The sequence below is a fragment of the Fonsecaea monophora genome (genome assembly GCF_001642475.1).
Source record: "Fonsecaea monophora strain CBS 269.37 chromosome Unknown Scaff125, whole genome shotgun sequence".
Taxonomy (NCBI): domain Eukaryota; kingdom Fungi; phylum Ascomycota; class Eurotiomycetes; order Chaetothyriales; family Herpotrichiellaceae; genus Fonsecaea; species Fonsecaea monophora.
This window is the reverse complement of record NW_019174056.1, coordinates 57,529-84,527: the sequence shown is the minus strand read 5'-3', so window position 1 is coordinate 84,527 and position 26,999 is coordinate 57,529. Positions and strand designations below refer to the sequence as shown.

Here is a 26,999-nt window from a genome sequence, read left to right as displayed (position 1 = left end):
GGTGGTGGTGGTGGTGGTGATGCTAAGGGGAGGTAAAGAGGCTGTAAGAGAGATTGTCAAGGGTAGACGGTGTTGATATTAAGGTGGGCAGGATATAAAGCGAGGCGTCTCCCTTGAACCGAGCGTATCACTCTTCATTCTTGGGATGAGGCTGAACGAGTCTCCCTTTTTTTTTATCACTAATTTCATCTCGCGCCGCAAAAGCCGGAATTAAGAATGCTGCGAGGAACTTTCTGCCGAGGATATTCGTCCAAAGGGATCCCGCAGCAGTTACGCAGTCACCAATAATTGTAACATGGTCCATATTCTCGACATGTTTCGGTCGTCGTTTCGACTATTTCCGGAATCATACCCAACTATGCCGCCACTTTTCCCCGCGATGTCTCTGCTTGATTGTGATATGGATGCACACACGGACCGAGGCGGGACATAAAATACTATGCAGAGACCGTGTCCTCCTCCTGTCCCCCCTCTGCAAGCCAACGCCACCATGTATAGCGAGACACCCAAAGTCCCCGAAATCCAGGATGCAGACAAGACCGAACAGGTCGTCGAAGCAGAAGTGGCAGTTCATCCCCCCGCCGATGTCGAACGGGCCGAGAAGGTACAGGCAAAGACATGGCTTGCCATCATCTGTCTCGGAGCCACGTATGGGTGCTGTCAGGGCATCAATCTGATCCCCCTCAACGTGGTCAATGTGATCCAAGCCGATCTGGGGAACCCGGTCCTTGCCAGCTGGATCGGTACGGGCTATTCGATTACCCTGGGAGTCGGAATCCTGGTTGCCAACTCTCTCGCTGAGTAGGGGCCTCGAATCCTTTTGAGCCGTACCATCTGGGTTTCTGACTGGAGTTTAGTCTTCTCGGTCGTCGTTGGTTCATCATATGTGGTGGTATTCTGACTGCCGTCGGTAACATTGTCGGTGCAACCGCGAGCAGGACATCTTCCGTGGTCGTTGCTACTTCGATCCTGGGGTTCGCCCAAGGAGGTGTCACCTGTACCATGTATAGCTGACTCTTCTGCCATGCCCCTCGAGGTGCTAACTAGAGCGACAGTCCCGCCGCCAGCGAACTCATCCCCAAAAAGTATAGAGGCTATGTGGTCGGGCTTATGAACCTGTGTCTGGGTATCTGGTCCATGTCTGGCAATTTGGTTGGTGCGTGGGCATCTACATGTCTTGATCCTTGTCCCAGGAGCTGATGATGAGGGGCGACAACGATACAGGTCATTCTCTTGCCGTGCATACAGGCCCGGGATGGCGGTCTGTCTTCTGGATGTCGCTCGCTATCAACGCAGCCGCCACGCTGGGCGTCTGCTTCACCTACTTTCCTGCACCTCCCCTAGCATCTTTTCGAGCCACGGGACAAACGTTCCTCAAAGCCATGGACTGGATCGGTCTGTTTGCCATCGTCACGTTTCAGGTTCTGGTCTCGCTGGGTATTACTTGGATCACCACGTACGGAGCCACATCGGCGCGTTTTCTGGCGGTCAGTCTTATGCAGTCTGCTGCTCCCTCGCACGCCGCGCAAGCTAACGTTCACAGCCGTTCCTCGTGGGGATTGCTGTCGCCGTAGCTCTGGGCTTCCACCAGGCCTATCTGGCCAAGAACCCGTTCTTACATCCATTCCTCTTCCGACGTGTTCGCACCTTTACCATGATGTGCGTCATCGCCTTGGTGGGAGGCATGCTCTTCTACTCGTTGTCCGTCTTCTTCTCCACTTACCTCGAGCTTCTGTTCGACGGGGACAATCAGGTCAAGATCGGCGTTGACAGTAAGATACCCTCTCTGACCCGCTCGGTGCTTCAGAGCTGAGAACCATAACTTTGTCACACAGACCTCCCCATGGCCGTCCTGGTCAACTTTGGCGGCGTCAGCAGCGCGCTCACTCTGCCGATCCTGGGTCCCCTCGTTGGAACTCGCGTGATGATGGTCGTTGGAGTCTTGTTCCAAGTCCTGTTCATCCCCCTGATGTGTCTTGTCGGAGTCCACGGCCGTTCCATGGCCCTGGCCTTCTCCGCCCTGGGCGGGTTCGGCATCGGAATCATGGAGACCCTAACAATCCTGGTGATCCAATATGCCTCCCCGGACGAGTACCTGTAAGTATTCATCAACAGGGCCATGATACGCGTGTTGGAGCGGGACAACTGACGTGTTGAGCAAGGGGCTTTGCCTACGGTATTCTTGGCCTGTGTCGGGGCATTGGCGGATCCGCAGGCACCGCCATCTACGTGACCATCTTCTCGAGCAAGTCTGCAACCCTGGTGCCCGAGAGGGTGTCCGCCGCCGCCGTGGCGGCCGGTCTCCCGCAAAGTTCCATCGCCCAGCTGCTGGGGATCCTCACAGGGGTGGTGAGAGAGCCGATCACGTCCGTGCCGGGCATCAACGCGCAGATTATCGCCGTGTCGACGCTGGCCCTGAAAAAGGCATATTTGGCCTCGTTCAAATACGTCTGGCTCACCAGCATTCCGTTTGGGGTTATTTCGCTGCTGTGCGCCCTCGCGACGAAGGATGTGAGTAAATGATGAGCATTTCTCGTTTGGAGAAGGGGTGTGCGGTTGTACGACGCAATATACACATGCTAATCTTTTTCGTCTCCTGCAGGTCTCGAACCAATTGACCAATGAGACGCCGCAGCATCTAGTCAATGTCGCTCAGTCGGGAGATGATGAAAAGATAACAAGTGCTTGACTGATTGCAATTGCTTCGGGGAGTGGAGGGGAGGAAGCAAGAGACACGCGGCTCGAAAGAGAGAGTTCAAGGCTCAAGAAATGCACCGGGGAGGGGAGGTGTGGCCCTGGTAGCCTCGTGAAATACTAGTCGCAATCAAGTCGGAGTGGCCGTTCCTATCTAGAGCCATGCAATGACTTCCACCTCCAGTAGTGGCTAATCTAGATGGCGGCATTACAACAATTCAAATAGCTTTTTGGCAGTAATGGTCGAGCACAGCCAGCCACTGACTGCTATTGATGCTGTCTTACAAACTCCACATCATTACTGTAGCTAGAGGAGCCTCCAATCCACAATTCACACTTTTCGGTACACATAAAGAAAATCCACCCCATTCCTGATCCCTCACACGACTGAGATCCGACCCCGAACAAGCGCAAGTCTAGTAATGGACAATGCCCTGCTCGCGGATCCGCACCCTCCAGATCCCCTGGACGCCCGTGACGAGAATCTCTCCCCGAGGGAGGAAGACCAGATTATTAAAAACTTCGCCCGCGGCGGTGATCTTGCCGAGCAGGTCGCCCTCGGGGGTGATGACGTCGATCCCCGACCCGGCCGCCGCGTACAGGTTGCCGGCCTCGCTGACTTTGAGGCCGTCGGCGAAGTACGTGTCGGGGACGTAGACGGTGCGTTTGTTCGCGAGGGTGTGCGGGTAGAGGACGTCGAAGGCGACGATGGCGTGGTTCTCGGTGCTGTTGTCCGGGCCGAGCGGCGTGCTGGTGATGTACAGCGTCTGGTTGTCGGGCGAGAAGGCGATCCCGTTGGGCCAGAGGATGCTCTGGTCGACGACGGACAGGGCGCCCGAGGTCATGTTGAAGCAGTAGATCGAGGGGGCGAGTTCGGGCGGGTTGTCGTATGTCCAGGCGACGTAGCTGAATCTGTTTGGTATGGGTCGGTCAGTAGCATAAGACAACTCAAGAGAACCGTGGGTGGCACAGGAGGAGGGGTCCGGGAGATGCTGGAGATAACTTTGTGTGTCAAATGGGTTGGTTGGGAGTTGATATAACCTACGGTGCATCCACGAACCACACCTGTCCGAGCTGGTCAACCACCAAGTCGTCCGGGGTCGACAGCTTGAGCCCTCGATAGTTGTTGAGCAGCGGCTCACTCCTGTTCGTGGCCGGGTCGTACAGGTACAGACCCGGGGGCGTCGAGTTGCGGTACCCATCCGTCCCCACGACCAGCTTTCCCTCGTGGATGAAGCCGCCATTGACAGACTCCAGCGGCGGATCCGTGGTGAGGTTCTGCAGCGCCGGCGGCTCCACGCTCAAGTCGACCAGGTACTCGTACGTGTGGTTGAAGTTGGACACGAAGACTTTATTCTGCGCGGGCAGAAAATTGGGGGCTTCGTGGACATTGTGTTCGGGGAGATCGAAGAGTTTTTCGAGGGTGGGATTGGGGCCCAGGATGTCGAAGAAGCGGCTGTCAAAGGCGACAAAGGATGCTTTGGCCAGAGTGGACAGCTCGCTGTTGACTCGTGGACTGGAGGTCACGGTGCCCCATACCTGCGCTTTGTATAGAAGGTACTTGTTCAGATACATGATAGACTCTAACGCCGCGGTCGAAGTGGGTGGGTGTTTTGGCCCAACTTACACATTTGACCGCGCTCGAAATAGTACGGAAGCGTCGCCAGGGCCTTTTGATTCACAAAGACAACCTCGGTCGAGTTGTAGTTGATGCCCGCTGGCAATGGGTTGAGGAGGGACGCCATGGCAGGCAACGCCGCAGTCTGGATGATGCCTCTGAGCGGCTTCATGGCGATGCTGGTTCTTCTCGAACTGCAGGTTCTGGCTGTTGCACGAAACGAGGCAAGGCAAAGACTTGTCTAGTTGCCTCGTAAAAGGTTGAGGACGACTAGAGTAGCTTCGTTTGTCTCTCCACTGGACACGCTGTGATGCCTCGTTCGGAATTTCGCAACAAAAAACACCCTCGGAACCTCAGCCAGGTGGAAGTAAATCGTCTCGGTGCTAGATCATTGGGACATTGGTCTACTGGTCTAATGGTCCAAATGGCTAATAAATGTTGTGACACTATTTCTTAAAAGTCCAATGTACTGCAACATTGTACCTGTGACTTTGCATATTCATATATCCATCGTATGCAAGGAACGACTCACTACCGACCCCCCTCTGCGACATTACTCAATCCAAAAACCCACAGCACAGATGGGAGCACGACGCACAAGGACGATCCCCGAGGAGGAACAACCTCTATTGAGCGACAATGCCACAGCTATCCCGCCAACTTCATTACCACCAGCCGAGGAAGCGACCAAGACCGAGCAAGAAGAGGTCGGTGGCGTGCGTCTTTACGTGACCATCGGAAGCATATGGCTTGCGGTCTTCTTCGCCGCCATGGGTATGTATACGTACCACTTGAGACCCGTGTCAAATCCTGCTTTGTTGACAAACTCTACGAGATTCGTCCATGATGGCAACTCTCACCACCCCCGTTGCCAACGAGTTCCACACCTTCTCCCTCCTGTCGTGGGTGGCTTCGTCCTATCTCATCGCCACCGCCGCCGTGCAGCCCCTGACTGGCCGACTGACCGAGATCTTTGGCAGAAAAGACGGCGTTCTCTACTGCATCGTCTTCTTCGGTCTGGGGAATCTCATCTGTGGCATCGCAAACAACACCTGGACGCTCATTGCGGGGCGTGTGGTCGCTGGTGCCGGCGGTGGCGGTCTGTTCGCTATCCAGACCATGGTGGTCACTGACCTTGTCCCACTTCGCAAACGCGGCGTATGGCAGGGCATTGGCAATATCGTGTTCGGCGGCGGAAGTTGTCTTGGAGGAGTGTTTGGAGGCTGGATCAACCAGACGCTGGGTTGGCGACCGGCATTTCTGATCCAGGTGCCCTTCGTCGTCGTCTCGGCATTCGTCGTGGCCATATACGTCCAGCTGCCGTCACCGCCACACAGCGACAAGAACAAGTTGGCCCGGGTTGATTTCCTCGGCGCCATCACGCTGGTCGGATCGCTCGTCCTCCTGCTATTCGGGCTCAACAGTGGCGGGAACCTCGTGCCTTGGAACCACCCACTGGTGCTCACCACGCTGCCGCTCTCGGCCGTGCTGCTGATTGCATTTCTCGTCATCGAGGAGAAATGGGCCGCGGAGCCACTCATCCTGGTCCGTCTCTTCTTGAATCGCACCGTCACCGCGGCGTGTGTGTCAAACTGGTTCGAGATGATGTCCCTGTACGGCATGTTCTTCTACATGCCCATCTACCTGCGCCTGAGGGGCCTCAACTCGAGCCAGCAAGGCTCCGAGCTGATCAGCCAGGGCACCGGACTCCTGGTCGGTTCGTTGGTGGCCGGCTTCGCGGTGAAGCGGACGGGGAGATACTTCTACCTCAACTGGATGTTCATCGGGTTCTACGTGGGCGCGTCGGTCTTGCTGTGTATGCTCGACATGGCATTCCCCCTGTGGGTGGCGCCCGTGTGCCTCGCCATGTTCGGCTTTGGGTACGGCGGCATGTTTGTCATCTCGCTGCTGGCCCTGATTGCCGCCATCGACCACTCGGAGCAGGCCATTGCGACGTCGGCGTCGTATATATTCCGCTCCACCGGGTCGACCATTGGCGTGACCATCACCTCTGCGGTAAGCTGCTGTGTCCCCGACTAACCACCGCACACAGGAAACCCATCTAACTGAGCTCTCCTCCCCACAAATCTAGGTCTTTCAAAACGTCCTCAAGGCCTCTCTGTGGAGTCGCTTCGGGAACGAACCCGACGCGGCGACCATCATCGGCCGGATAAGAAACGACCTCGACCTGGATCTGGTTCCTCGCAGTTGGCGTCACGGCGTCGAGGAGAGCTACATGGGTGCTCTCCGCTCCGTGTGGTTCACGATCCTGGCTCTGACGGTGCTCGCGTCACTCACCAGCCTGGCCATGAAGGAGTATAAACTGTACAATACGATTTCACGGCGAGAGGAGGAGGAGCAGCAGCAGTAGCAATGACAGACCGAGGAGGGATACGGGGAGCGTCAAAAGCACTGATTTGATTTGTCTGACCTAGTTTTCTGCCTCTGCATCATTTACTGTGAACCTAACGAGGTACATGCACTCAAACCCTGTAGAGCAGAGTAGTCAACTAGACACAAAATGTCCCCCCAGCACCGGTACCAGAGCATTTATTTGCCCTACACGAACAAACCAATCCCATATCCAGTCCATATATATGTTTCCTGTACGGACAATGGATGCCTGTGCCATCCCATCTCTATGCTATAATCTTCACTGTGGCTGACTTTACCACCCTTGCGAGTCCGAGAAGCCAATCGGAAATAAAAAGTGCGCCCCTTTTAGTTGCCGGAATTAGTCGTACCTCGTATACAACAAGATACGTACCTTGTCCAATACAAAATAGAGTTAAATTCCAGCGCGACTTGACTCCCCTCGTAGGTGGCAAGGGTGGGCCGATATACTTTAGCATTCAGTCTAGTCGTACTTGTTACTTTATAGCTCCGTGACTTGATTGGACCTCCCACCACCCCTATCCACTTGTAGTGCTTGTTCTAACCCCGCATGTCGAACTGTCGAGTCTGACGACGAGAGTCTCAAAAAACTCCGAAAAAGGGCTGAACAAAAAAAAAGGCCTCGACTCGACGAGACGGCGCCACCATCCCACGCCCCTCTTTTCACTCCGCGATTCTCAGCTCAACTTATCCCAGTCTCTGTCGATGGGACCTTGTTTGTCGTCCTCCACGATTGTCCGGTTCTCCCCCGTGGGGTGCTAGACTGGACTGGACTGGGCACGGCACGGCACAGTTAGGACGGGGGGATTCTCCCCATTGAATTCCAACCCCAGATTTCCCCCCTCCCTCGACACGCAAATCCAGGCTCTCGTCATCCCTGTGGGAATTCTAGGAATTTATCTGTAAAGGAGAGACAAAGAGACAAAAGAGACGAGACAAGACGAGTCTTGTAAAGCTCCGCATTTAAAAAAGCTGATCATGTCCTAAAAAAAGTCCCGGCCACAGGTTAGTTTGGGCCCTCCTCCCTTGCTCCCTCCCTCCGTCCCTCCCTTCCTCTACAAACTATTAGTCCTTGTGACAACACCCCCTCCAAAAAAGATCTATCATGGAGTCTGTTCAGGAAACGTCACCGCCTCATCGCTGGGCGGAGAAATCTCAAGAGGAGCAGCAGATCGAGGTCGTCAAGCACGGCGGCGGCGGCGGCAGCCCCGGCGCGAGCGACGTGGAAAGCGCCGACAGCGAAGAGAAGGATACCATCTTCTGGGATGCCAGCACCTGGATCAACGTGGCCGCTCTGGTCACGGCGTACATCTCCAGCACCTATGCGGCGACCGTGCCGACCGGGGCCATCGCCTACATCATCGCGAACTGGCCGGCCGAGGCGGGCAGCGCGCCCTGGATCGCCACGGCGCTGACCCTCGTCGTGACGGTCATCGTGCTGCCGCTGGGCGAGTTCATCGACATCTTCGGGAGGAAGCGGCCCTTTATTCTCTCGTGCGTCGCCGGCCTCGTGGGATCCATCATCACCTCGCGAGCCACCAGCCTGCAGATGGTGATTGTCGGGCAGGTGTTCAACGGCGTCGGGCTCGCGGCGGGTTATCTGATCCAGCCGGTCCTGTATGAGATTGTCCCCAAGAGACACCGGCCCCTGACGGGCGCCATCACCGGGATCTTCTGCGGCGGTGCCTACATCCTGGCCCCGATCGTCGAAGGGATTGTCATCAAGAAAGAAATCGGGGGCCCGCTCGAGGGCTGGAGGGCCGGTATCTACGTCAGTGCTGGTCTCTATGGCCTGGGCATGATCGCCCTGCTGGTGGGATACTCGCCGTCTCCACGCACGCTGGGCGTCAACCTGTCCACCCGCCAACGCCTGAAGAAGATGGACTGGATCGCCATCTTGCTCCTGATGGCCGGCCTCACCATGTTCTTTGTCGGCATGGGCATCGGCGACGTGCTGTATCCCTGGAAATCGGCCGCGCCCATCTGTCTCCTCGTCATCGGCTTCGTGCTCATCCTGGGCGCGGCCTTCAAAACGTACAAGAACAAGGACGGCCTCTTGCCCCACAGCCTCTTCACCCACCGCAACTTCGCACTCAGTCTCGTCGTGCGGGCCACCGGCTCCTTTGCCCAGCTCGGCTGTCAGGCCTACCTCCCCCAGGTCATCGTCTACCTGTTCGAGTCCGACGGTCTCCTTCAAGCCGTGTGGACGCTGCCGTTTTCGGTCGCCAACATTGGAGGAGCCCTCGTCACAGCCGGGGTGTTTTGGTACACAAAAGAAGGACGTTGGCTGGCCGTCGTCGCCATGGGGACGCTCGCCATCGGCGCGGGCACCATGACCCTGGTCAAACCGACCTGGTCGTTCGTGCAGTTCATGTGGCCGCCGCTGATCATCGGTCTCTCGGTCGGGACGGAGGCGCAGGTACTCAACATCATCGCCGCGCTGGCGACACCGGACGAGTACGTCGCGACCACGGTGGCCGCGACGACCCTGTTCGCCTGCGCCGGATCCACCATCGGCATCACCATCTTCGGCCAGATCTTCAACTCCAAGAAGAAGAAGTACCTGCCGCTGTACGTGGCCGAGGCCGTCCTCGCCGCGGGCCTCCCGCAGACGAGCCTCGAGAGGTTCTTGACCGCCATGGCCACGGCCAGCGACGCCTCGGCCTACGCCGACATTCCCGGCGTGACCCCCGCGGTGCTCAGCGCCCTGCAGGTCTCGACCAAGGACGCCTACGCCAAGAGCTTCACCTACATCTGGTACGCGCTGCTCGCCTTTGCACTGGTGACCATGGCCATCGCCTGCTTCTTCAAGACCACCAAGCCGCAGATGACGGCCAAAGTCTCCTCGCCGGTCCAGGAGACGGTCATTGCCAAGATGGCGCACCACGTCCACCATGGGAAGCGGGGCGACGATGGACATGGACATGAGTATCCACATGAAGGCGAAGGTGGGACCTAAATAGGTTAGCAAGCGGCATCTCTCAAGGCTAGGAGGATGACCAGGGACGAATATATGTATAGCCTCGACCACTCCCACATGTGACACGCTGTGCACTGGGTCGGTAGGACAGGTAGTTTTTTCTACATACCTCGAAAAATGCAAAGGCTCAAAAAGACGTGCCTGAAGAGTGATTGCCATCTGCCATGCTATTCTCACCGACATGCCCAAATTTCCCTTTCGCAGGATCGACACAAACCCGCAAGTATCGGAAGACGGTTGTTAGTCGAGGTTATTCAATCATTCCAAAGCGAGACTTGGCCGAGCATGCCGGGTTTCATGGAGAGAAAGAAAGAAAGGTCGCATGCAAGACAGGTAGTAATCATCAATTGGTTCGTTGTTCGTAAGAAAACTCAGAAGAGAGAGGTATCGTCAGATACCCAGTCATCAAGGTCGTAAATTCCCGAAAAAGTCATGTCTCCATCCATTTTGTCGTTGTTGTCCTCCGGCCTATTCCCTAGTCGGTTTCGTCATTGTCATCAACATCGTCGCCATCGTCCTCACCGTCTTCACGGTTGCCATCATGTTGAAGGACGATATCATGTTCGAGGTCGTCCTCGTCTTCATCACTCTCGACGTAGTCATCACCAGTGATGTCGTTTTCGCTCTCGACTTGATCATCGCCCTCTCCACGCTCAAACCAATCAAAGCAACTCGATGTGCAAACGTGCTTTTCCTCATGCGTCCGTGTGTCCAAATAGGGATTCTTCCCAAACAGCTTGATGTCATCAGCTGCGTGCTTGCGTATCAAGTCTGCAATAGCATGTTTGCCAGCATGCTTTGCATAGAAGATTGCCCTTTTGTATCCACTAATGCCAGGGCAAGCACTCAGAGCCCCTGCGTTCAGCAGAAATTTGACTGTGTCCATCCGTCCGTATAGTGCGGCATAATCCAGGGCAGTTTGGGTAAATCGAGCCCACCCAATGCTAGAGAGAGTGTTCACTCGAGCTTGATGAGTAAGTAGCAAGATTACAATCTCGAGATCTCCAAGAACCGCAGCAGCTTGTAATGCTGTCTGCCCGAAATAGTCATCTGAAGGTGGGGCATTGACGTTTGCTCCGTGCTCAATCAGAAACTTGACGAGGTTGAACTTGACCTTGGTTTCTGCCACAGAGATGGCATCCCAACTGCATGCGGCTTGCAGTGCTGTTGTCCCTAGAAGACCACGAGCAGGCTGGTTGATGTCAGCACCTTTGCTCAAAAGTAAGGCCACTAGTTCTTGATCTCCAACGCTGGCCGCTGCTTGTAGAGGGGTGTAGGATATGCTCCCGGATGAGTATGTATCAATGGGAGCGCCCGCATCCAAAACCTTGCGTATCAGTTCCTTCGGACCATCCCAATAGATCAGAAGAGCTAATGGTGATCCAGGACGGACATGGGCCCCACGCTCAAAGAGCAACTCGAAGACTTCGAACCTTTTTGCGGGGTTGTCACGTAACAAGCTTTTGGCCAAACAAGCCTCTAACAGTGTAGGATCGACGGCCGAGCTTTCATGTAGATTGATCCCCGAGTTGAGAAAGAGTTCGATTAGTGGTCTATTAGGTGACACCTCAACGGCATGTTTCAAAAATGGGAAAGGGTTCTGATCGCTGGTCTTGTGGCGTAATTTTACTCCCATCTCTATCAGGTAGTCGAACATTTCGAGTGATGGCTTGGGAGTTTTATGTCGAGAGAACCAATCATTCCAGTATGAGGCTTCGGACACGAGAAACGAGCCATGTTCTAAAGTGGCCGCGATCACAGTCGTGTCTTCTGGGAAAGCATCTGCGCTAACGCCGGCATTGATGTCTACTCCCTGATGCAATAGCCACGAAACTGCCTCAAAATTATTCAGGCGAGCGGCCGCGCACAATGCATCAGCACCTTGACTTGCAAAGTCGACTCCCAGGTCAGCAAGCTTCTCGAGCAAGCCAACGCCTCGTGGAGTCACAGAGGCAATGAAAGTTTCGGAATGCACGACCGCCCCTTTCTGAATAAGAAGACTGAAGAGAGCACACAAGTCATTGGTTGACGTGACAGCCGCAGAGCCTAGGATTGCTCGGTACAGCAGATAGGACAAATCTCTGATGGAATCGAATGGTAGCCTCATATCCGCAACAACGTCAAAAAGACTCTGAACAATATCGGTTGCAATGTGAGAATCGTGGATGAGAAACTGGTCCAATAGCACTAAACGTAGAAATTCGTTTGTCGAGTGTGAGCTCTCTCCCGGTCTTTCCTTCAGGTATTTTCGTAAGGAGGCTGCGCCGTGCCTTACAGCAAGACAAAAACCGAACCTTGTGACCTCGCTTGATAAGGACATCGCGCTGTACGGTTCAAGTCTCTTGAATAAGTCTGGATTCCAGTAATAGCTGCTTTCTACAATCGTAGGTCGCCATCTCATGTGGACGTTATTATACCAACGTAGGCCGCTGTATTCAGGGCCCAACACCGAGCGTGTGGGTATTGGTAAGTCGACATTGGCCCCAAGTGCGAGAAACATGTCTAACACCTGACTGACAAAGTGATCTTCGAGGCTAAGATTGTCGATACCCTCAACATGCCAGAGGCTTGCAACGAATACGGCAAAGCAGGACCCCCATATATCGTGGAGTTCGCGATTGACGTCGCAAGACCTGAGCAAGAGCGCAACACAATTGAGGTTCCGAGCCCTGATGGCGCCCATAATGGCAGTTTTAGGGATGTTTTGCCAACCCAACTCGCGTTTTGAGGGCGCATCCGGACGGCATCCTGCTCTTAACAGAAGTCGCACAATTTCCAAACAATCAAATGCAGCGGCGGCGATGAGATAGAAGCGGCCGTCTAAAGAAATCCAGTCGGGGCATCTGAGACCAACATGCATCAGGAGAATGAATGCATTCTTGTCATTCACATTCCAGGACTGACGGACTAGGTGCTCCCACGCGGCTCTGACTGCGGGAATCTTCGACTCGAGAAGAGCAGAGAGAACTGATCTTGGAATCCTCTTAAACAGAACCTCAAAAATTTCCCCTTGTCTAGGGTCGTCAGGCCCATCGCGCAAGAGATCATTCGAGAGGATATAGAGTGCATATCTAAGGAAGTGATATACGTCAAAGTGGGAATCGAGGGCCGAATCATTATAGCCTGTTCGAGAAAACTGCAACTGAAGAGAGGGGCACAAAGCCTACCAGAGTTACGAGTCAGCGCTCAGCTTCTGAAGGTAAATACTTGTATCCTCACATGAGAATGAGCTTTCTCCCTGGCCAGGGGAGAAAATGGATGCTCGGAATCAAAGGAAGTGGCTAAGAGTTGATGAGCGATAGACCTGTAAGCAACACACATGTATGCTCACACAAACAGCGTAGTTTCTCCTGTAATTGATAGATAGGAGTGAGCTTGAGAAGCTCGCGGTAGACTCCATCGGCATACTGCATGGTCGAGCTGAGATCTGATAACCCTGATTCAAGAGGTGTCAGTGCCGTACCAGTTTCTATCGTGTCGATATCGCAGAGATTCATGAGACCCGGAACATTATGATGAGACCTGGATGTCAGGAGGGTGTGGGCTAGAGAAATATATTAGTATGTGCCGATCCGCAGTCAAGCAGATTACCAACGAAAAGTCATCTGTGGCGATAGTGTGAGCAGGTCGACATCACTAGTAAAAGTGGTTGAGGGGTGCAACGGCTCTGTAGGAGCAAGAAATAGAGAAGCGACCTTCGGCGAAGGTGTAGGTGTTCGTACGGCAACACCAGGCGGAAGGGGTTCAAGTTGACCTGTAAACGTCAGTGTTAGACAGGCCCAACAAATTCGCTTCCTTGCCAGCCCTACCTCTTGGTCTTGCGAGACCACCCGACCTGCGGATCTCTTTCCAGGCAGACGGGATTCTAGTCCCATTGAGATACACTCCAGTGTCTTTACCATGGCGATTCAGGTAATGTTGAGCAACGATGAGCAATTCGGCATTTTTCAATTTCTTGCGAAGCCTTAATTCTCTGAATTTCGTTTCGTAAGTGGACAGCCTGGTGTAGATTGAGTACGTATCATCACAAGATCAGGGGAAGGATATGGCATTACGGTGTTATCGGGAAACCGTACTCGGTTTCCATGATCTGCTTGACGTCTTTGAGCGTCTTCCTTTCGGTCTGGTATAGCTGTCGAAAGTGATGCTCGTTCAAGACCCATACACTGTCGTCTTCAAGAGGACGTTTTCTGGGAGCCATGAGAAGCGGCGTATCTGAAAGGTTCCTCTAAGAATTGAGAGTAAGAATTGATTGAGGGTCAGGTTTTGGATTGAGAGTAAGAAATGATTGAGGGTCAGGTCTTGAATTGTTTGAGAAGAGTTGGCGAAGGACACCGGGGTCCCTCCAGGTTCAAATATTTTCAGTGACCATCGCGGTGAGGCTGGGAAACGCAAAATCCAACCCACACCAGACTCGAATTGGGCACCCAGAGCAAAGGAAGCCAAGTGCCGAACCCTGGTTGTCCAAAACCTGCCCGCATATTGAAGGCCAGGATGATTGGCTGTTGTGGCTAGTGTGGCTGATGCGGCTGATGCGGATACCTCGTATTCCTGGTGGCACAGCCTGACCGCTGTACGGAGGCAACCAGTAATAGGGCCCAGAGTGCTCAGTGAACAGACACTGACGTGGCAGGCGCTTCAGTTGTCTCTCCTCGTGTGCGCCTGTCCAAAATCTGGCAACATGCCAACGTTGCTTTTAACTGGCTGATCATTATCTTCGCTATTAACAAGTTGAATAGATATATTAAGTTGCCAACCAGCATTTTTCCAGCGGGGATGTTGTCCAAAATCTGGTCTTTGGCAGTAAATGTTGCAGATGGCAGACACTGCCATTGTCCAAAATGTGGTGTTCTCAAGTATTTATGCATGAATTGCCTCACATCATGAACTTTGAATCTTTTCTTCCTAGCAATTTCCAGGTCAGTCTACGGAGCGGCTCAGAAATTCAATATGGCCATGTCTCTTGCGACGGTCCTTGCACTTGTGGCTTTGCTGGTCATGTGTATTCCAGCCTTGCCCTTCCTCTGGCGCCATTATCAACGTAATCGGCAGCTGCCGTCCCCTTGTCGCCATCCGAGCCGCTCAACGACTGGCGGCCACGACTCTTCATATCTGCACACATCAGCTCCACCGCTTGACGGAAGTCATGTACGGTTATCCTCAAGAAGAGTCCATTTTGCCAGCTCAGGATGGATATCGCACTATGACGAGCTTTCTCTGGTTGAGAGTGGGATATTGCCACACCTGTAAGAAAACCCCTATGGATTGGTTTCGTTGGCAAGATTGTCTCACCTGTTCTATCAATCTCAGCGCAGCACGTGGTGAAGAGCGAGCCTCCGCATCGAACATGATTTGTGGTTATAGCGACTGAAACCGAACGCAATATCCAGAGACCAGACGGGAGGGCTTTCGAAGAGAAGATTTGGGTAATGGGGAGCATTTATCAAAAGGACTGTGCTGCAACCGGTCGACCCGTATCTCTCAGCAAATGTTCGAACGTGTAAATGGCTGAATGGTCCATTTGACCATGGCGTTGATGGATTCCGGCCAAATTGTCAGGGACCTCGTTGTGCGAGGAGTCTGCTACAGCAACGATAGACTTCAATGGACAGGAAGTAGATCGGATTTTGTGGTCGAGAACATCTCGCCATCATGCCAGACTTGGAGCTTGGGTCCCTTTTGAGTCGATCACATTGCGTGTGTGGCGCTGTTCGTCTCGTGCGAGCCGCACCTAATCACTTCTTTCCAATTGGTGCAGAGAGAAAGTTGTGAACAGTCGTTAGATCCATGTCTTTGACATGGACTTGGGGGACCCGATGGTTGATATCCGGGCTAGCAAGGTGAAGGAAATGTGGTCAATATGACCGGATTATCGGGTTGAGACCATGTACAATTTGTGTGCTTGTGTCTGGAAAGAAGGAAGAAGTCCATGGGATTGAAAGGTGCAGGGGGATGTAGAGGGATGTATGTAGGCTAGTCCTGAAGTGGTCTAGTGCCAAAAGTTCGCGTGAGTATTGTCATGTGACCGCTAGCATTGGCATGAACCAAGGTACTAGGTATTTAGCTCAAGTATTGTTGGCGACCTGAGGCCACGAGATTCTGGAGAGGTTTATCTATTACTACAAGTACAAGTTTTCTATCCTCCCCAGTCTCTCACGTTGAATGTCGTCAGCGTTGGACCCGTCGATGGTTCCAGGAGCGGGTGCGCGGTAAAACATACGTCTGTACCGACTGAGGGGCCCTGAAGAGCAGCCCAGAAATGGACATGTGTTCCCTGCTGTGCAGGCTGACCACACGCTAGGCTCAGTAGGCTCAGTCACATGTCACGCATCCTGGGGTTGTCTCAGCGAGTATCAAGGTCAGACTTTATCATTATTTACATGGCTAATCTCCCACCCCCACGAGCATTTCTGGATGATATAAATTGAGGTCCAGAGTCCGCAATCCACCGTGGACCTTTCGAAATATGGAAGGCTCCTTCCTTACTGAGCAAGTGTTTTATATCTGCGCGTCATAACAGATTGATGTCTTGGATGCGAATGAACGAATGAACGAATGAATGCTTTCTCTGGAAGATCACTGTACCGCACTTTTCGAGTTGTATGCTACTCCCAGTGGAGCACTTCGATTTTTTGTCGAGTCAACGCCCAGTGTCCTGAAGCCGAGGATTCACAATGATCTCTCTAGCGGAAAGAAAACACAATCACCAAAGAAATCAGTCAATCAATCGACCAGGCTTTTCCAATCCCCATTGGACGCCCTCATTGGTAAGTAGTGCAACGAATGCCTCCCTCGTCATCTTCCCGTTCTCGACATCTTCTCTCAAACATTCCATCTTCTCCACCATCTCGTCGTACTTGACCAGTTCGGCCAGCTTCCGTTCTGTAAACTTCTTTGCCTCGTTACCGTGGTGGCCCTCCTCCAGCTCCTTCCACCGCTCCGGCCCGAGGTGCGCCCGAAGTTGCGCAAAGGGTAGGCTGTCTCGGTGGTTGAACCCCCATGACAGTAGCATGTGCAGCCACATGCTCCCTGACTCCTCGGAGTGCCTCACCAGGCGAGACAGCTCCATACCCGGCTGCCCTGGAATCCGCGCCTCCTCTTCCTCGAGCACGGTCTTGAACATGTCCAGGTTCCGCAGATACCTCTGTAAAATCTTGGGAATCTCTTCCTCGTCGAGGAAAGTATCATAGTTGTTCAGTCGGTCTTGTAATAGCCACCACGGGGCCGAGCCGAACAGCTGTGCCGGGCCGGCGTAGGACCATTCGAGGTCCACCAACCCCACCACAGTCAGGTCTTCTGCGCTCCGGACGATCAAGTTGGCCAGGCCAAGATCGTCACAAATAAGTTTGTAAGGCCCGAAATGCATAGCTGGGTTCGACGAGCTGCGGGGCGACGACCTGAAGGGCGCGAAGGGCAGCATATTTGGGCCGGGTGACGGTGGAACCGCCAGCAGAATTAGGCTGGCGCTGGAATTGTTCCCAGTCTTGACCAGCCAGATAGCAAAAATAGTCGGCAGCGTCAGAGAAGCTCAGGTTTCGGTCGCCTTGAAAAGAATTATGTATGGAATTAGTCTTTTGTTCCTCGATCCCCGTAGTATCCGCTGCTAGAATTGTAAACACGAAAAACTACAAGAGGCAAATAAGAGGCAAACCAAATGTCAAAAAAGGGCATACCGAAAGTATTGACTCCTCCGGTTTGCAGGATATCGTGGACCTTGAAAGTCAAGGGCCGGATGGGAGCCTTAAAGCCGGTGATGGGCGTTGGGAGGCTGCCAAGGACGGGAAAGTCGATCTGGAAAATCTGGAGCAGGATGCGGGCGAGTTGTCGGTAGAGGAACTTGACATCCTCATCGCAGATGTCGTCTCGAAGTAATCTGGTATTGTGTTGCTGCCGTAGCAGCATATTGACACTAACCCCTTCGATAAATTCCATCACAATGTAAGGGCCCAGGCCGAGCGGGTTGTTGACGCTCAGGCCCCAGGCAAAAATTCTCGGGACGGGTACGTTCCTACCACGGAGAAGGCTCAAGACCTCCACCTCGACTGCGATCTTCTCGTCGGCGTGCTCGTCGCAGACGCTGCCAACAATGGGCATGCGGAGAAGCCAGATGGTGCCGTCGCGAAAGCGCAGTTTTTGGCACAGATTGTACGAGCCGTTGAGGAAGTTACCGTCGAGGCTACATTCCAGCTTTTTGGGGTGTAAGGATGATATCCAGCTAGTTACAAGGCCTGTGACGCGAGCTCGGTTAACTCGCTCAACCCAGAGTTCCTTCTGGATATCGTGAAGGAGTCCGAAGGGTTCGTTGATGTCCATAATGCTGAGTGAGGTAAGAGGTGGTTGTGAAATGGGGTGTCGCAGTTGACATCACTCAATCTTCAATGCGTCGGAGAATGTTTGTATTTCAGCCACGTGGTATCGAGCGTCCATTGCCTCAAAGTATTCCCTATTTAGGAGAATGCTCTCGCCGTGTTTTCTTCTAACACTTACCGGATTAGGTAATAAAAGTAAATACCGTATCAACAACGGACTGTCTGGCGTCAATCAAAGCAATCGAGGTCAGAGCCCAAACACTTTGGGGATATAGCAATATAGAGGATGTCCAGCATCTTCGTAAGAGGTACAAAATGGAAAAGGCTGAAGACCAGGGAAGCGTCGTACCAATCTCAGCTCGCAAAGATTCTGGTGGAACTGTGAGCCGATGTTGGGCTGAGAGGTCTGGCTGCGGGTGAGTCTTTACTACGACCTGCCCACGGAAGATGAGTGACTTTCAACAGGCAGTTTTAGGTGACGTTCCAGCCAGAACGCCACCTGAGGGCCTTGTCAGCAGCAGATCGCTGAGGCCATGGGGTGGTAACAGGCACTCGGTCTCCCCGTGGCACGATTCAGAAAACGCTTCTATGCAGCTGAGGACCAAGCCAGGGCACGAGAACAGGACGTATGTACCTCTCTATGTAACTTGCCTGGTCAATCTGTGAGAGAATTTTCTGCCATGTATAATAGTAGATAATGTACCTCTTGAACCTCTTGAATCTCTTTGCCGCCTATCCCCGAAGCCTCGACACGGGGGACGGCGAATTTGATCATCAACCCAATCTATGACAGACTCTTGGCCAATACTTGCCTGCGTTCTCGGACGAAAAAAAGGGGACACGCCCTTTGGGCTTTCTCACAGATTCACAGTTTCACACTTGGGATGTGTCGAACCCTTTCCAGCCGTCAAGGGCGTCGTCAAGGATCTCCTTGTACTTGTTCACTCCGCCCAGATACACGAGCTGCTCAACGAGTTTTCCGGGGATGTTTGCGCCGGTATACCAAGATTCGGTGAACTGTTTGTTTTGACAAATTTTGTCGTGTTAGTTTTCGAAAAGGATCAACTTTGATGGGGCACCAATGAAGAAGCGAAGGAAAACAAAGAGGGGGGAGGATGTGCCTCGAAAGAGGACATTTGGAGGGTTTGATGTCCTTACCGGGAAGAGTGTCTGCTTGTGCATTTCCTGAATCCCTTCCCTCCACGTGCGGGCGGCTTCTGCGTTCCCCTCAATAGTAGCAATGCCTTAGTCGTTCATCTTCTTAATCGCTTCACAGATCCAATCTCCTTGAATCTCGATGCAAGGGGGCCCGTTCGAAAGTTGAGAAGGTGATTGTGGCTGGTGGGTGGCGAGTCCATCGAGATAGAGTGGATTAGCCAGGCATCCTTCTCGGGGCGGAGAAGGAAAGGAGAGGGAAGGGGGCTATTAGAAAGAACCACACTCACGCTGTACATCATGAAGAAGTTGGGCATGTCAGGCACACAAATCCCCAGACTAGTGTATACGCCATCCTTCCATTTCTCCTTGAGCGTCACTCCGTGCTTGTCGCTGATGTTGAGATCCATCAAGCTCCCCGTGACGTTATCGTAGCCTGTGGCAAGAAGGACGACGTCGAAATTGCGAGTTTTGCCGTCCACAGTGGTGATACCCGTGGTGGTAAACTCCTTGATGGGCGTCTCCTTGAGGTTGACCAGCTCAACATTTGGCCGATCGATCGATTCGTAATAGTCGCGCTCGAGGTTGCTACGCTTGGTGCCCATGTAATAGGGCTGCACGACTGGGCATACAATGTTGCGTTTTGCAACATCTTTGACTCGGCCCTCCGTCTTTCTCCGCCAGTAGTCATACACGACCTTGTTGACCTTGGTGTCCAGTACCCATTCGCGATAGTTACACATCAAATACTGAAACCCTCCCCGATCGAGAAGCTCGTCCCACGCCTTCGTCCGTTCTTGTTCTGTCGCATCGTGGTAGGAGCCAGGGAGTGAGGCATAGGGGAACCCTGTGCCCGTCAGTTTGCAGTGGTCGAGGAGAGCCTGGACAAACCCCCGCCCAGCCTTCTGATCCGCGACTGACGGGCGGCTCTGTCCCATCGGCAGGTTGATGGCCGGTTGACGGATGAAGGCCGTAAGTTGGCAGTCCTCCTTGGCCAGTGTCTGAAGAATCTGAACTCCACTGGCACCGTTTCCTATGACGGCGATGGCCTTGTTCGTCACATCCAGGCCTTCGTGCGGGTAACTGGCTGAATGGTAGATTTTACCGCCGTATTGCTGGATTCCTGGCCAGGAGGGCAAGTATCTCTTGTGCGAGGAGCCGGATGCGGCAACGACAAACTTGGAGGTAAAAGTGATGTTGGAGTTCGTGGTCGAGGTCCATCTCCCACCCTCGTGCCACACCTTGGTCACGAGGGTGTCGAACACTGTGTCCTTTCGGAGATCCCACACATCTGCCAGGTGGTTGAAGTAGTCTCGGATCTCTGCGCCCCCGGGAAACCGCTCCTTCCAGTACCAATCCTGGTATGTTTCGTACTGTGAGAATTGATACAACGGAATCTCAGAGTCAACCGCCACGCCGGGATAGCGGTTCCAGTACCAACAACCGCCATAGCCAGAGCCAGCTTCGCATATTTTCACCTTCAATCCCAGTTTTCGAAGCTTGTGCAAGGCATAGCAGCCACTGAAGCCGGCACCTATGACCAGCACATCCAGTTCTTCCCGAGGCCTGGCCCCGTTGGAGTCGATGTCATTGACATGTGCAACGCCATTCGTCTTTACCTCGTGCTGGACATTGTTTGGTTCGGTCGGAACAGTAATGCGCCCGGATAACTCGATATCTTCCAGCGTGTCAGCATTTGCGACGACTTCAGAGGTAGAATGGATGGACATGATGTTCTCGAGGCCCGTGTGACAGAGTCTTCACAAGTTGGTCAGGCGAAAGCCATGTCGAGGTATTAGAATGTTTTTGTCGCCGTTAATAAGTGCTGTAGTTGAGTCAATCAGGCTGAATATTCCGTAGGCAACCAGACGGAATGGGTGAACGATCTCGGAATCATGTCTAGGAAGTTGATTGCATCGGAAAGTCTACGTCAATTTGTCGTATAGCCCGAGAAAGTACCCTAAAATAGAGAGGGAGAGAATAGGCAAACGATGACTTGTCTTGTGAGTGAAGGGGCTGCTTTTGTTCCCCATACAGGACAAGTGCCCGGATCTCTGGTGCAGGCAGAGATCTCTCAACAATCATTAGATTCATGTTTTGAATATCTGGGTGGCGTGAGATCTAGACTATCAAGGTGAAGTAAAAGTAGCCACGATGGTCAGAATACTGAGATGACAATCATGTACGTAGCACGTGTGTCTGAAAAGAAGAATGAGAGTGTTGGTTTCACTGGTAGAGGGGGTGTATTTTGAGGCTAATGCCTAAGAAGCCTAGCGTACATGTGATATTTAGCCCCCTTTTCCCTGCACGTGCCTAGTTGCTCAGATACTACAAGTCTGTTCAACGCAGCTTCTACCAAACAGACACTTGTAAGAGGAAGGGTTCCCTCCATCACTAATAGCGTCCGCCAAAGAAGCGGCAGTGCTTCCATTCCTCCAGACAAATCAGATTCCCATCCCGATCTCCGAAATAGAACCAGACCGTGTCGCCCCAGTTCAATCCCATTTTCTGACACTCGACATAGATTGGGCATCCCAGCTTCTTCATGTCGTCGAGTGACTTGAAGTAGTCGGGGGTCTTGTGACAGTATCTGCAAATACCCTTTTGCGACCAGGTTGGGTCAAGTCCTGGATCTTTCAACAAGCGGCCATTGTCGATGGTCTCGAGGAGCTCGAGGTGCATCAGACTCGGGTCGCGGGGATTGCGCAGGAAGCCGACGTCCAAGATTTTGTCTTCGATGATAAAGTTGAAGGCGTCCTTCATCTGCTTCTTGAAAACATCGAATCCGTCGGGGAAAGCTGACTCGACGTGTCTTTCGTTCACTCCCGTGTCGTGCGTCATGCCGAAAGCTTTGTAAAAGTTGTTGGACTTTTCGAAGTTGCGGCAGTTGACTTGGAAATGGAGAAGGCTGATTTCGTTTCCGTTGGGCGGCCTGGCCAGCTTCTCGAATGGGTTTTGGTCGATCGAGATCAGCTCCACCCACAAGTCCTCCGGGTCGATGATCAAGGCCTGGGTGGTGACTCCCCATTTGCGCCTGACCTTGTACGGTTCCTGCAGGACTTTCGTCTCTGGGAAATCTTTTTTAATTCGGGCCAGTTCCTTTTCGACATCATCGAACAGAAAAGTCATGCCCCGCGACCCTATCAGGTTGAACGGAGCTGGCCATTGATTCTTGGTGATCAGGTTCTTCCACGAATAGAAGAAGACATGCATGTAAGCATCCCCAGGAAGTTTCATGGCCACAAATTTGTCCAGGTCGCCCCTTTTCACTCCTCGGGCGCTGAACCACGCGTCAGGGAGTTGTTCGCCATCGGCAAGCTGGAAACCGTCTGCCCAAGGCACCAGAGTCAGCGTCCTACTTCGTACCCTGTATGGTAATCTCACCGTCGATGACATAGCCGATCTTGTTGTAAAGTTTGATCTGCTCCTCCAATCTAGGAGTGTTCTGCTGCACGCCAAAGAGCGCGACGAGATTTGGCTGTTCACTTGCGGAACCCATTTTCACGATGATGAAAACCTTTGACCGAGGGAACGAGAGATCTACTGCAAGACTGAGTATACGAGGTCCGCTTCAAGCCATACTGTAACTGATTTGTCTCGAGATATTTATGCTGCAGTGCCACTTCAGCGATGGAATGCATAAAAGTGAGTAGGCCTACAGTGTTTGAACCTCGGTCGTCTTGGTGTCTCCAATGGTCGTGCATGGCGACGATGGTTGGCGGAATGACGAGAGTAGAGCTACCTGATCCATCTCGGTATCCAGATACCAATCGGAATTTGTAAAAGGTGAGGCGTAACTCGATCCTCATTTGCTAGTACGCACGATATGAAGCCCAATCAATTACTACATTTGAGAAGTGAGTGACAGGAAGAAGCACTGCCGTCTGGCAGATGACAGGTTTTGTGGGGGATACGTTCCATGATTCGCCTGTCTAGTCAACATTCCGACATCTATACAAGGGACTCTTGGAAAGGGTTTAGCTATGATTATGCAGGGTCTCGCACTGCTTAATCTGCTTGCTCTGCTACCGCATCAGACTCTTCTCTCTTGATTCGCCATGGCAACCTCCGACTCGAGTTTCTATGATTGGAACCTCTGAGACATGGAATGCTCAGGCAATCACACCTGTGAGAAGAGGATTTCTCTGCCTCGATACGCTAGAATGGCCGACCTCTCATTCCGGAATTACTAGACACCAATTCGCACCAATCGACGCGGCACGCTCCCACGCTTGTCAGAGCTTTCACAAAGATCTTGTACCGAAGAGCTCCTTTACGACAACTGGATATAAAGCCCGACGGAGAAGGATCTTGTAGAGACGGATGGTAATTATGCACCTCACTGAGTTGTGAAGCCTCTTACTCGCCAAGATGACTATGTTCAACCACTGCGTCAACCATGTCGCCATCTCGGTGCCCAACCTCGAGGCCGCGATCGAGTTCTACTCCAAGCTATTTGGGTTTCGGTTCCTGCGGCCTTCGGGGTTGGCCAACAAGGAGGAGCATCCCCAGGGCATCACCTGGAAGAGTACATTCCTTCCCCTCCCTCTTTGCCTCTCTCTTCCTCTGGACGCTCCATCTCAGAAACTAACAAGGACAGCAGTCTACGGGAAAGAATTAAATTCCGTCAAAATGGCCATCATGACCACCGGCAACAGTGTCGGATTCGAGATATTTGAATTCGTCGATCCCCCTTACGACGGCAAGACGGCACCCTTGCAATGGGGGCCGGGAAACTATGCCAAAGGCGGGTGGTTCCATGTCGCATTCACGGTGCCGGACCCCGTGGCGACGTTGAGGGAGGCGGAGAAGATGGGTGCCAAACTCGTGGGAGAAATCTGCTCGCCTGCCCCGGGCGAGACGGTGATTTATATGCAAGATCCTTGGGACAATGTGGTGGAGCTGTTGAGCTGTAGCTTTGAGCATCTGATCATGAACGGCGTGGCGGCGTGAGGCGATGCTCTGATGAGCTATTGGCTGGACGAGCTCATAGTCATGGACGAAAGAGTTCTATATATGCTAATATTCTGTCACCAGACAGAGTATACCTCTGTATTTCCCTCCAGAACAGGGTCCATTGTCGTCTCTTTCGGCGCCTAATTCCGAGACCAATCGAGACGAAAGTCATCCAGATAGTTGTAAGTGGATTTTTCCCAATCAAACGCTACCGTGAGTTCCGGGCCGCTCGTCGCTACAACACATGTCTCTACCTAATTGAGATTGGATGCTCGGTTCTCCCTTTTGTTTTTATGTTGGGAACCTCTTCATTAACGACAAGCATTCGCTGAACCAGCCCAGGAAAAGCTTCGGTACATCGGCTCTCAGTAGCGCACCCTGTATCTCTCACCGGAAGTATTCGTGTAGAATACTAACATAAGAGACTTGGTCTATACAATTCTTCAGCTCAGAAGGATACACAAAGGCTACCTCCATGCAGAGGTGACCATACTGAGTGGACTTGAATCGAACCCTGCTCTCCTTCCCCTTCCCACAGACGGACGACTGATCCTGTACGTTCCTCGACCCGTCCTTACTCAAGAGGCCCCGTGATCCAGATTTGCTGAGAGCCATTTTCCCCCTTGTCCCTAGGCGATGTCCTCTGACTCCATTCCAGCTACCAGGGAGGATGAAATGATGGATGAGACCAAGGACCCCGACGCGGTCAAGGTCCAGGTCCAGGTCACGGCCGCCCCCGCGACCACCCCTACGTTGCATCCCATCACGGACTTGGACCTAGGTGTCGTGGCATGGGACAACCAGAGCGACCCTCAGAATCCGCTGAACTTTTCCAATGCTCGCAAATGGGGCCTGTTGGCCTTGGTCAGCTCCATCTCCTTTGTCACGCCACTCGCGTCGTCCATGTTCGCGCCAGCGGCCGGGCTCATGGCGGAGGAATTTGACGAGGAGAACCTGGTCGTGGTGTCTCTGTCGGTCAGCGTCTTTCTGCTGGGCTTCGTGGTAAGTACGTGGACCGACCCTGGCGAACCCTTGCTGTCTTTCTCCCACCCGCCAGCCGTCCGTCCCAGTCCCAGGGGCTTAATCAACAATCGCTAATGTATGTGTGTCTGGTTCTGCCAGGTCGGTCCTCTTATCCTCGGCCCCTTGTCGGAGCTCTACGGACGTCGCGTCGTCCTGGGGAGCTGCAATCTCTTCTTCTTCGTCTGGCAGATTGGCTGTGCCCTGGCGCCCAACACGGCGAGCTTGATCGTTTTCCGACTGCTCGCAGGGATTGGTGGCTCGGGCCCTCTGACGCTGGGCGGCGGCATCATCGCTGACTTGTTCCCCATCCACAAACGCGGGAGGGCCATGGCGATATGGAGTCTGGGTCCGCTGGTTGGACCAGTCGTCGGCCCCATCGCAGGCGGTTTCGTCGGCCAACACCTGGGCTGGCGATGGATCTACTGGGTGCTGGCCATCGCGTCGGCGGCGGTCTCGATCGGCATCGAGGTGTTGAACCAAGAGACCTTCGCCCCGGTGCTCATCGCGCGCAAGACCAAGACGCTGGCGAAGCGCTTGAACCGCTCGGACCTGCGCAGTTACTACCAGAAACAGGACGTGGCCCAGGACCCGGCGGTTCTGGCGATGCTGATGTTGGCGTTGAAGAGGCCGTTCATCATCTTTGTCAAGTCCCCCATCGTGTTTTTGCTGAGTATGTACATGTCGGTCATCTACGGCCTGCTGTACCTCTTCTTCACCACCATCTCGCCCGTGTTCGAGTCCGAGTACGGCTTCTCACCGCAGCTCTCCGGCCTCGCGTACCTGGGCATCGGGCTAGGATTCTTTATCGGCATCGCCATCTTCTCCGCGACCTCGGACCGGACGGTGATGAAGTTGACCGCGCGGAACAGCGGCAGGTATGAGCCCGAGTTCCGACTGCGCCTGGTCATCGTCTTCTCCTTCGTCTTGCCCGTCAGCTTCTTCTGGTACGGCTGGTCGGTCGACCGGCACGCGCACTGGATCGTACCCATCGTCGGCACCATCCCCTTCAGCCTAGGCATGATGAACATCTTCATGCCCGTCCAGACATATGTCGTGGACTGCTTCAACACGTACGCCGCGTCCGCCATCGCCACACTGACGGCGTCGCGGTCCCTTGCCGGCGCACTGCTCCCGCTCGCTGGCCTCCCCCTGTACCAGAATCTAGGCTACGGCTGGGGAAACTCGCTTCTGGGATTCATCGCCGTCGCGTGCATCCCGATCCCGGTCTTCTTTACCAAATACGGCAAGAAGATACGGGAGCGGCACTCCATAGTGCTGTGACGTACGTGACTCAAACTCTCAAGAGAGGTAGATATGAGGGACACGCGAGGGCATGGTTTACGGCTCGGGAGATGACGATATCAGAGGGAGGATTTCAGCTTGGTTAGACACAGGACAAAGTTCGAAATCAGTACAAGACCTTGTGAGCATTTTCAGTTGTGAAGCGTTTTGGGAAAGCAGCGTCAAGGTCTAGATCAATTCTTCCGCCGTCCGAGTTACTTACAGCAATATCTACGTTACACCGATCGACAGAACAAGTCGAGAAATAGTTGTCAACGTCCCTGCTGGTCACGGTCTTGTCAATGGTGTACATTCAATCCTGGATTCTGGAGCAGACCGGGAACCGAGCGCGAATAGACATGACGATGATACGTCTGCCCAGCTCTGCCTGATTCGATGGGCGAGATAGCAGGTGGAACAAAAACTGACCTATCGCTATAGCGATACGGATGCACGAGTCGGTCTCTTTCTAACCAGTAGAAGTAGCCAGCAGCATTTCATTTCACCAGAACAATCTAATTCCGTCGGAAAGAAAGCTGACAGCCACCCAGCGCCGACAAGCCACGGGCCACGAGGGTTAGGGTCGTGC

General features: G+C 53.4%; 10 protein-coding genes across 10 annotated transcripts; 5 read left to right on the top strand and 5 right to left on the bottom strand.

The window, feature by feature from the left end:
- Positions 1-490: 490 nt before the first annotated feature.
- On the top strand, positions 491-2,523 carry AYO21_10629 (hypothetical protein; the record flags this gene model as incomplete). The annotated part of the gene is made up of 7 exons (XM_022660542.1): positions 491-801; positions 858-1,004; positions 1,056-1,156; positions 1,249-1,487; positions 1,544-1,772; positions 1,836-2,097; positions 2,163-2,523. The coding sequence occupies 7 exons, from the start codon at positions 491-493 to the stop codon at positions 2,521-2,523; spliced, it is 1,650 nt and encodes a 549-aa protein (XP_022507183.1).
- A 587-nt stretch (positions 2,524-3,110) lies between these two features.
- Positions 3,111-4,484, bottom strand: AYO21_10628 (hypothetical protein; the record flags this gene model as incomplete). Its single annotated transcript, XM_022660541.1, has 3 exons — positions 3,111-3,606; positions 3,740-4,238; positions 4,322-4,484. The coding sequence occupies 3 exons, from the start codon at positions 4,482-4,484 to the stop codon at positions 3,111-3,113; spliced, it is 1,158 nt and encodes a 385-aa protein (XP_022507182.1).
- Positions 4,485-4,893: 409 nt separating this feature from the next.
- On the top strand, positions 4,894-6,683 carry AYO21_10627 (hypothetical protein; the record flags this gene model as incomplete). Its single annotated transcript, XM_022660540.1, has 3 exons — positions 4,894-5,086; positions 5,148-6,328; positions 6,405-6,683. 3 exons carry the CDS (start codon positions 4,894-4,896, stop codon positions 6,681-6,683), a joined length of 1,653 nt encoding a protein of 550 aa, XP_022507181.1.
- A 1,128-nt stretch (positions 6,684-7,811) lies between these two features.
- On the top strand, positions 7,812-9,665 carry AYO21_10626 (hypothetical protein; the record flags this gene model as incomplete). The annotated part of the gene is made up of 1 exon (XM_022660539.1): positions 7,812-9,665. The coding sequence occupies one exon, from the start codon at positions 7,812-7,814 to the stop codon at positions 9,663-9,665; it is 1,854 nt and encodes a 617-aa protein (XP_022507180.1).
- A 496-nt stretch (positions 9,666-10,161) lies between these two features.
- Positions 10,162-13,887, bottom strand: AYO21_10625 (hypothetical protein; the record flags this gene model as incomplete). Its single annotated transcript, XM_022660538.1, has 6 exons — positions 10,162-12,849; positions 12,906-12,967; positions 13,024-13,230; positions 13,282-13,440; positions 13,496-13,686; positions 13,742-13,887. The coding sequence occupies 6 exons, from the start codon at positions 13,885-13,887 to the stop codon at positions 10,162-10,164; spliced, it is 3,453 nt and encodes a 1,150-aa protein (XP_022507179.1).
- A 2,514-nt stretch (positions 13,888-16,401) lies between these two features.
- AYO21_10624 (hypothetical protein) lies at positions 16,402-17,999 on the bottom strand (the record flags this gene model as incomplete). Its single annotated transcript, XM_022660537.1, has 2 exons — positions 16,402-17,213; positions 17,360-17,999. The coding sequence occupies 2 exons, from the start codon at positions 17,997-17,999 to the stop codon at positions 16,402-16,404; spliced, it is 1,452 nt and encodes a 483-aa protein (XP_022507178.1).
- Positions 18,000-18,868: 869 nt separating this feature from the next.
- On the bottom strand, positions 18,869-20,880 carry AYO21_10623 (hypothetical protein; the record flags this gene model as incomplete). The annotated part of the gene is made up of 2 exons (XM_022660536.1): positions 18,869-19,012; positions 19,441-20,880. 2 exons carry the CDS (start codon positions 20,878-20,880, stop codon positions 18,869-18,871), a joined length of 1,584 nt encoding a protein of 527 aa, XP_022507177.1.
- Positions 20,881-21,544: 664 nt separating this feature from the next.
- On the bottom strand, positions 21,545-22,649 carry AYO21_10622 (hypothetical protein; the record flags this gene model as incomplete). Its single annotated transcript, XM_022660535.1, has 2 exons — positions 21,545-22,479; positions 22,535-22,649. 2 exons carry the CDS (start codon positions 22,647-22,649, stop codon positions 21,545-21,547), a joined length of 1,050 nt encoding a protein of 349 aa, XP_022507176.1.
- An 872-nt stretch (positions 22,650-23,521) lies between these two features.
- On the top strand, positions 23,522-24,103 carry AYO21_10621 (hypothetical protein; the record flags this gene model as incomplete). The annotated part of the gene is made up of 1 exon (XM_022660534.1): positions 23,522-24,103. One exon carries the CDS (start codon positions 23,522-23,524, stop codon positions 24,101-24,103), a length of 582 nt encoding a protein of 193 aa, XP_022507175.1.
- A 639-nt stretch (positions 24,104-24,742) lies between these two features.
- On the top strand, positions 24,743-26,410 carry AYO21_10620 (hypothetical protein; the record flags this gene model as incomplete). Its single annotated transcript, XM_022660533.1, has 2 exons — positions 24,743-25,108; positions 25,229-26,410. 2 exons carry the CDS (start codon positions 24,743-24,745, stop codon positions 26,408-26,410), a joined length of 1,548 nt encoding a protein of 515 aa, XP_022507174.1.
- Positions 26,411-26,999: the final 589 nt, after the last annotated feature.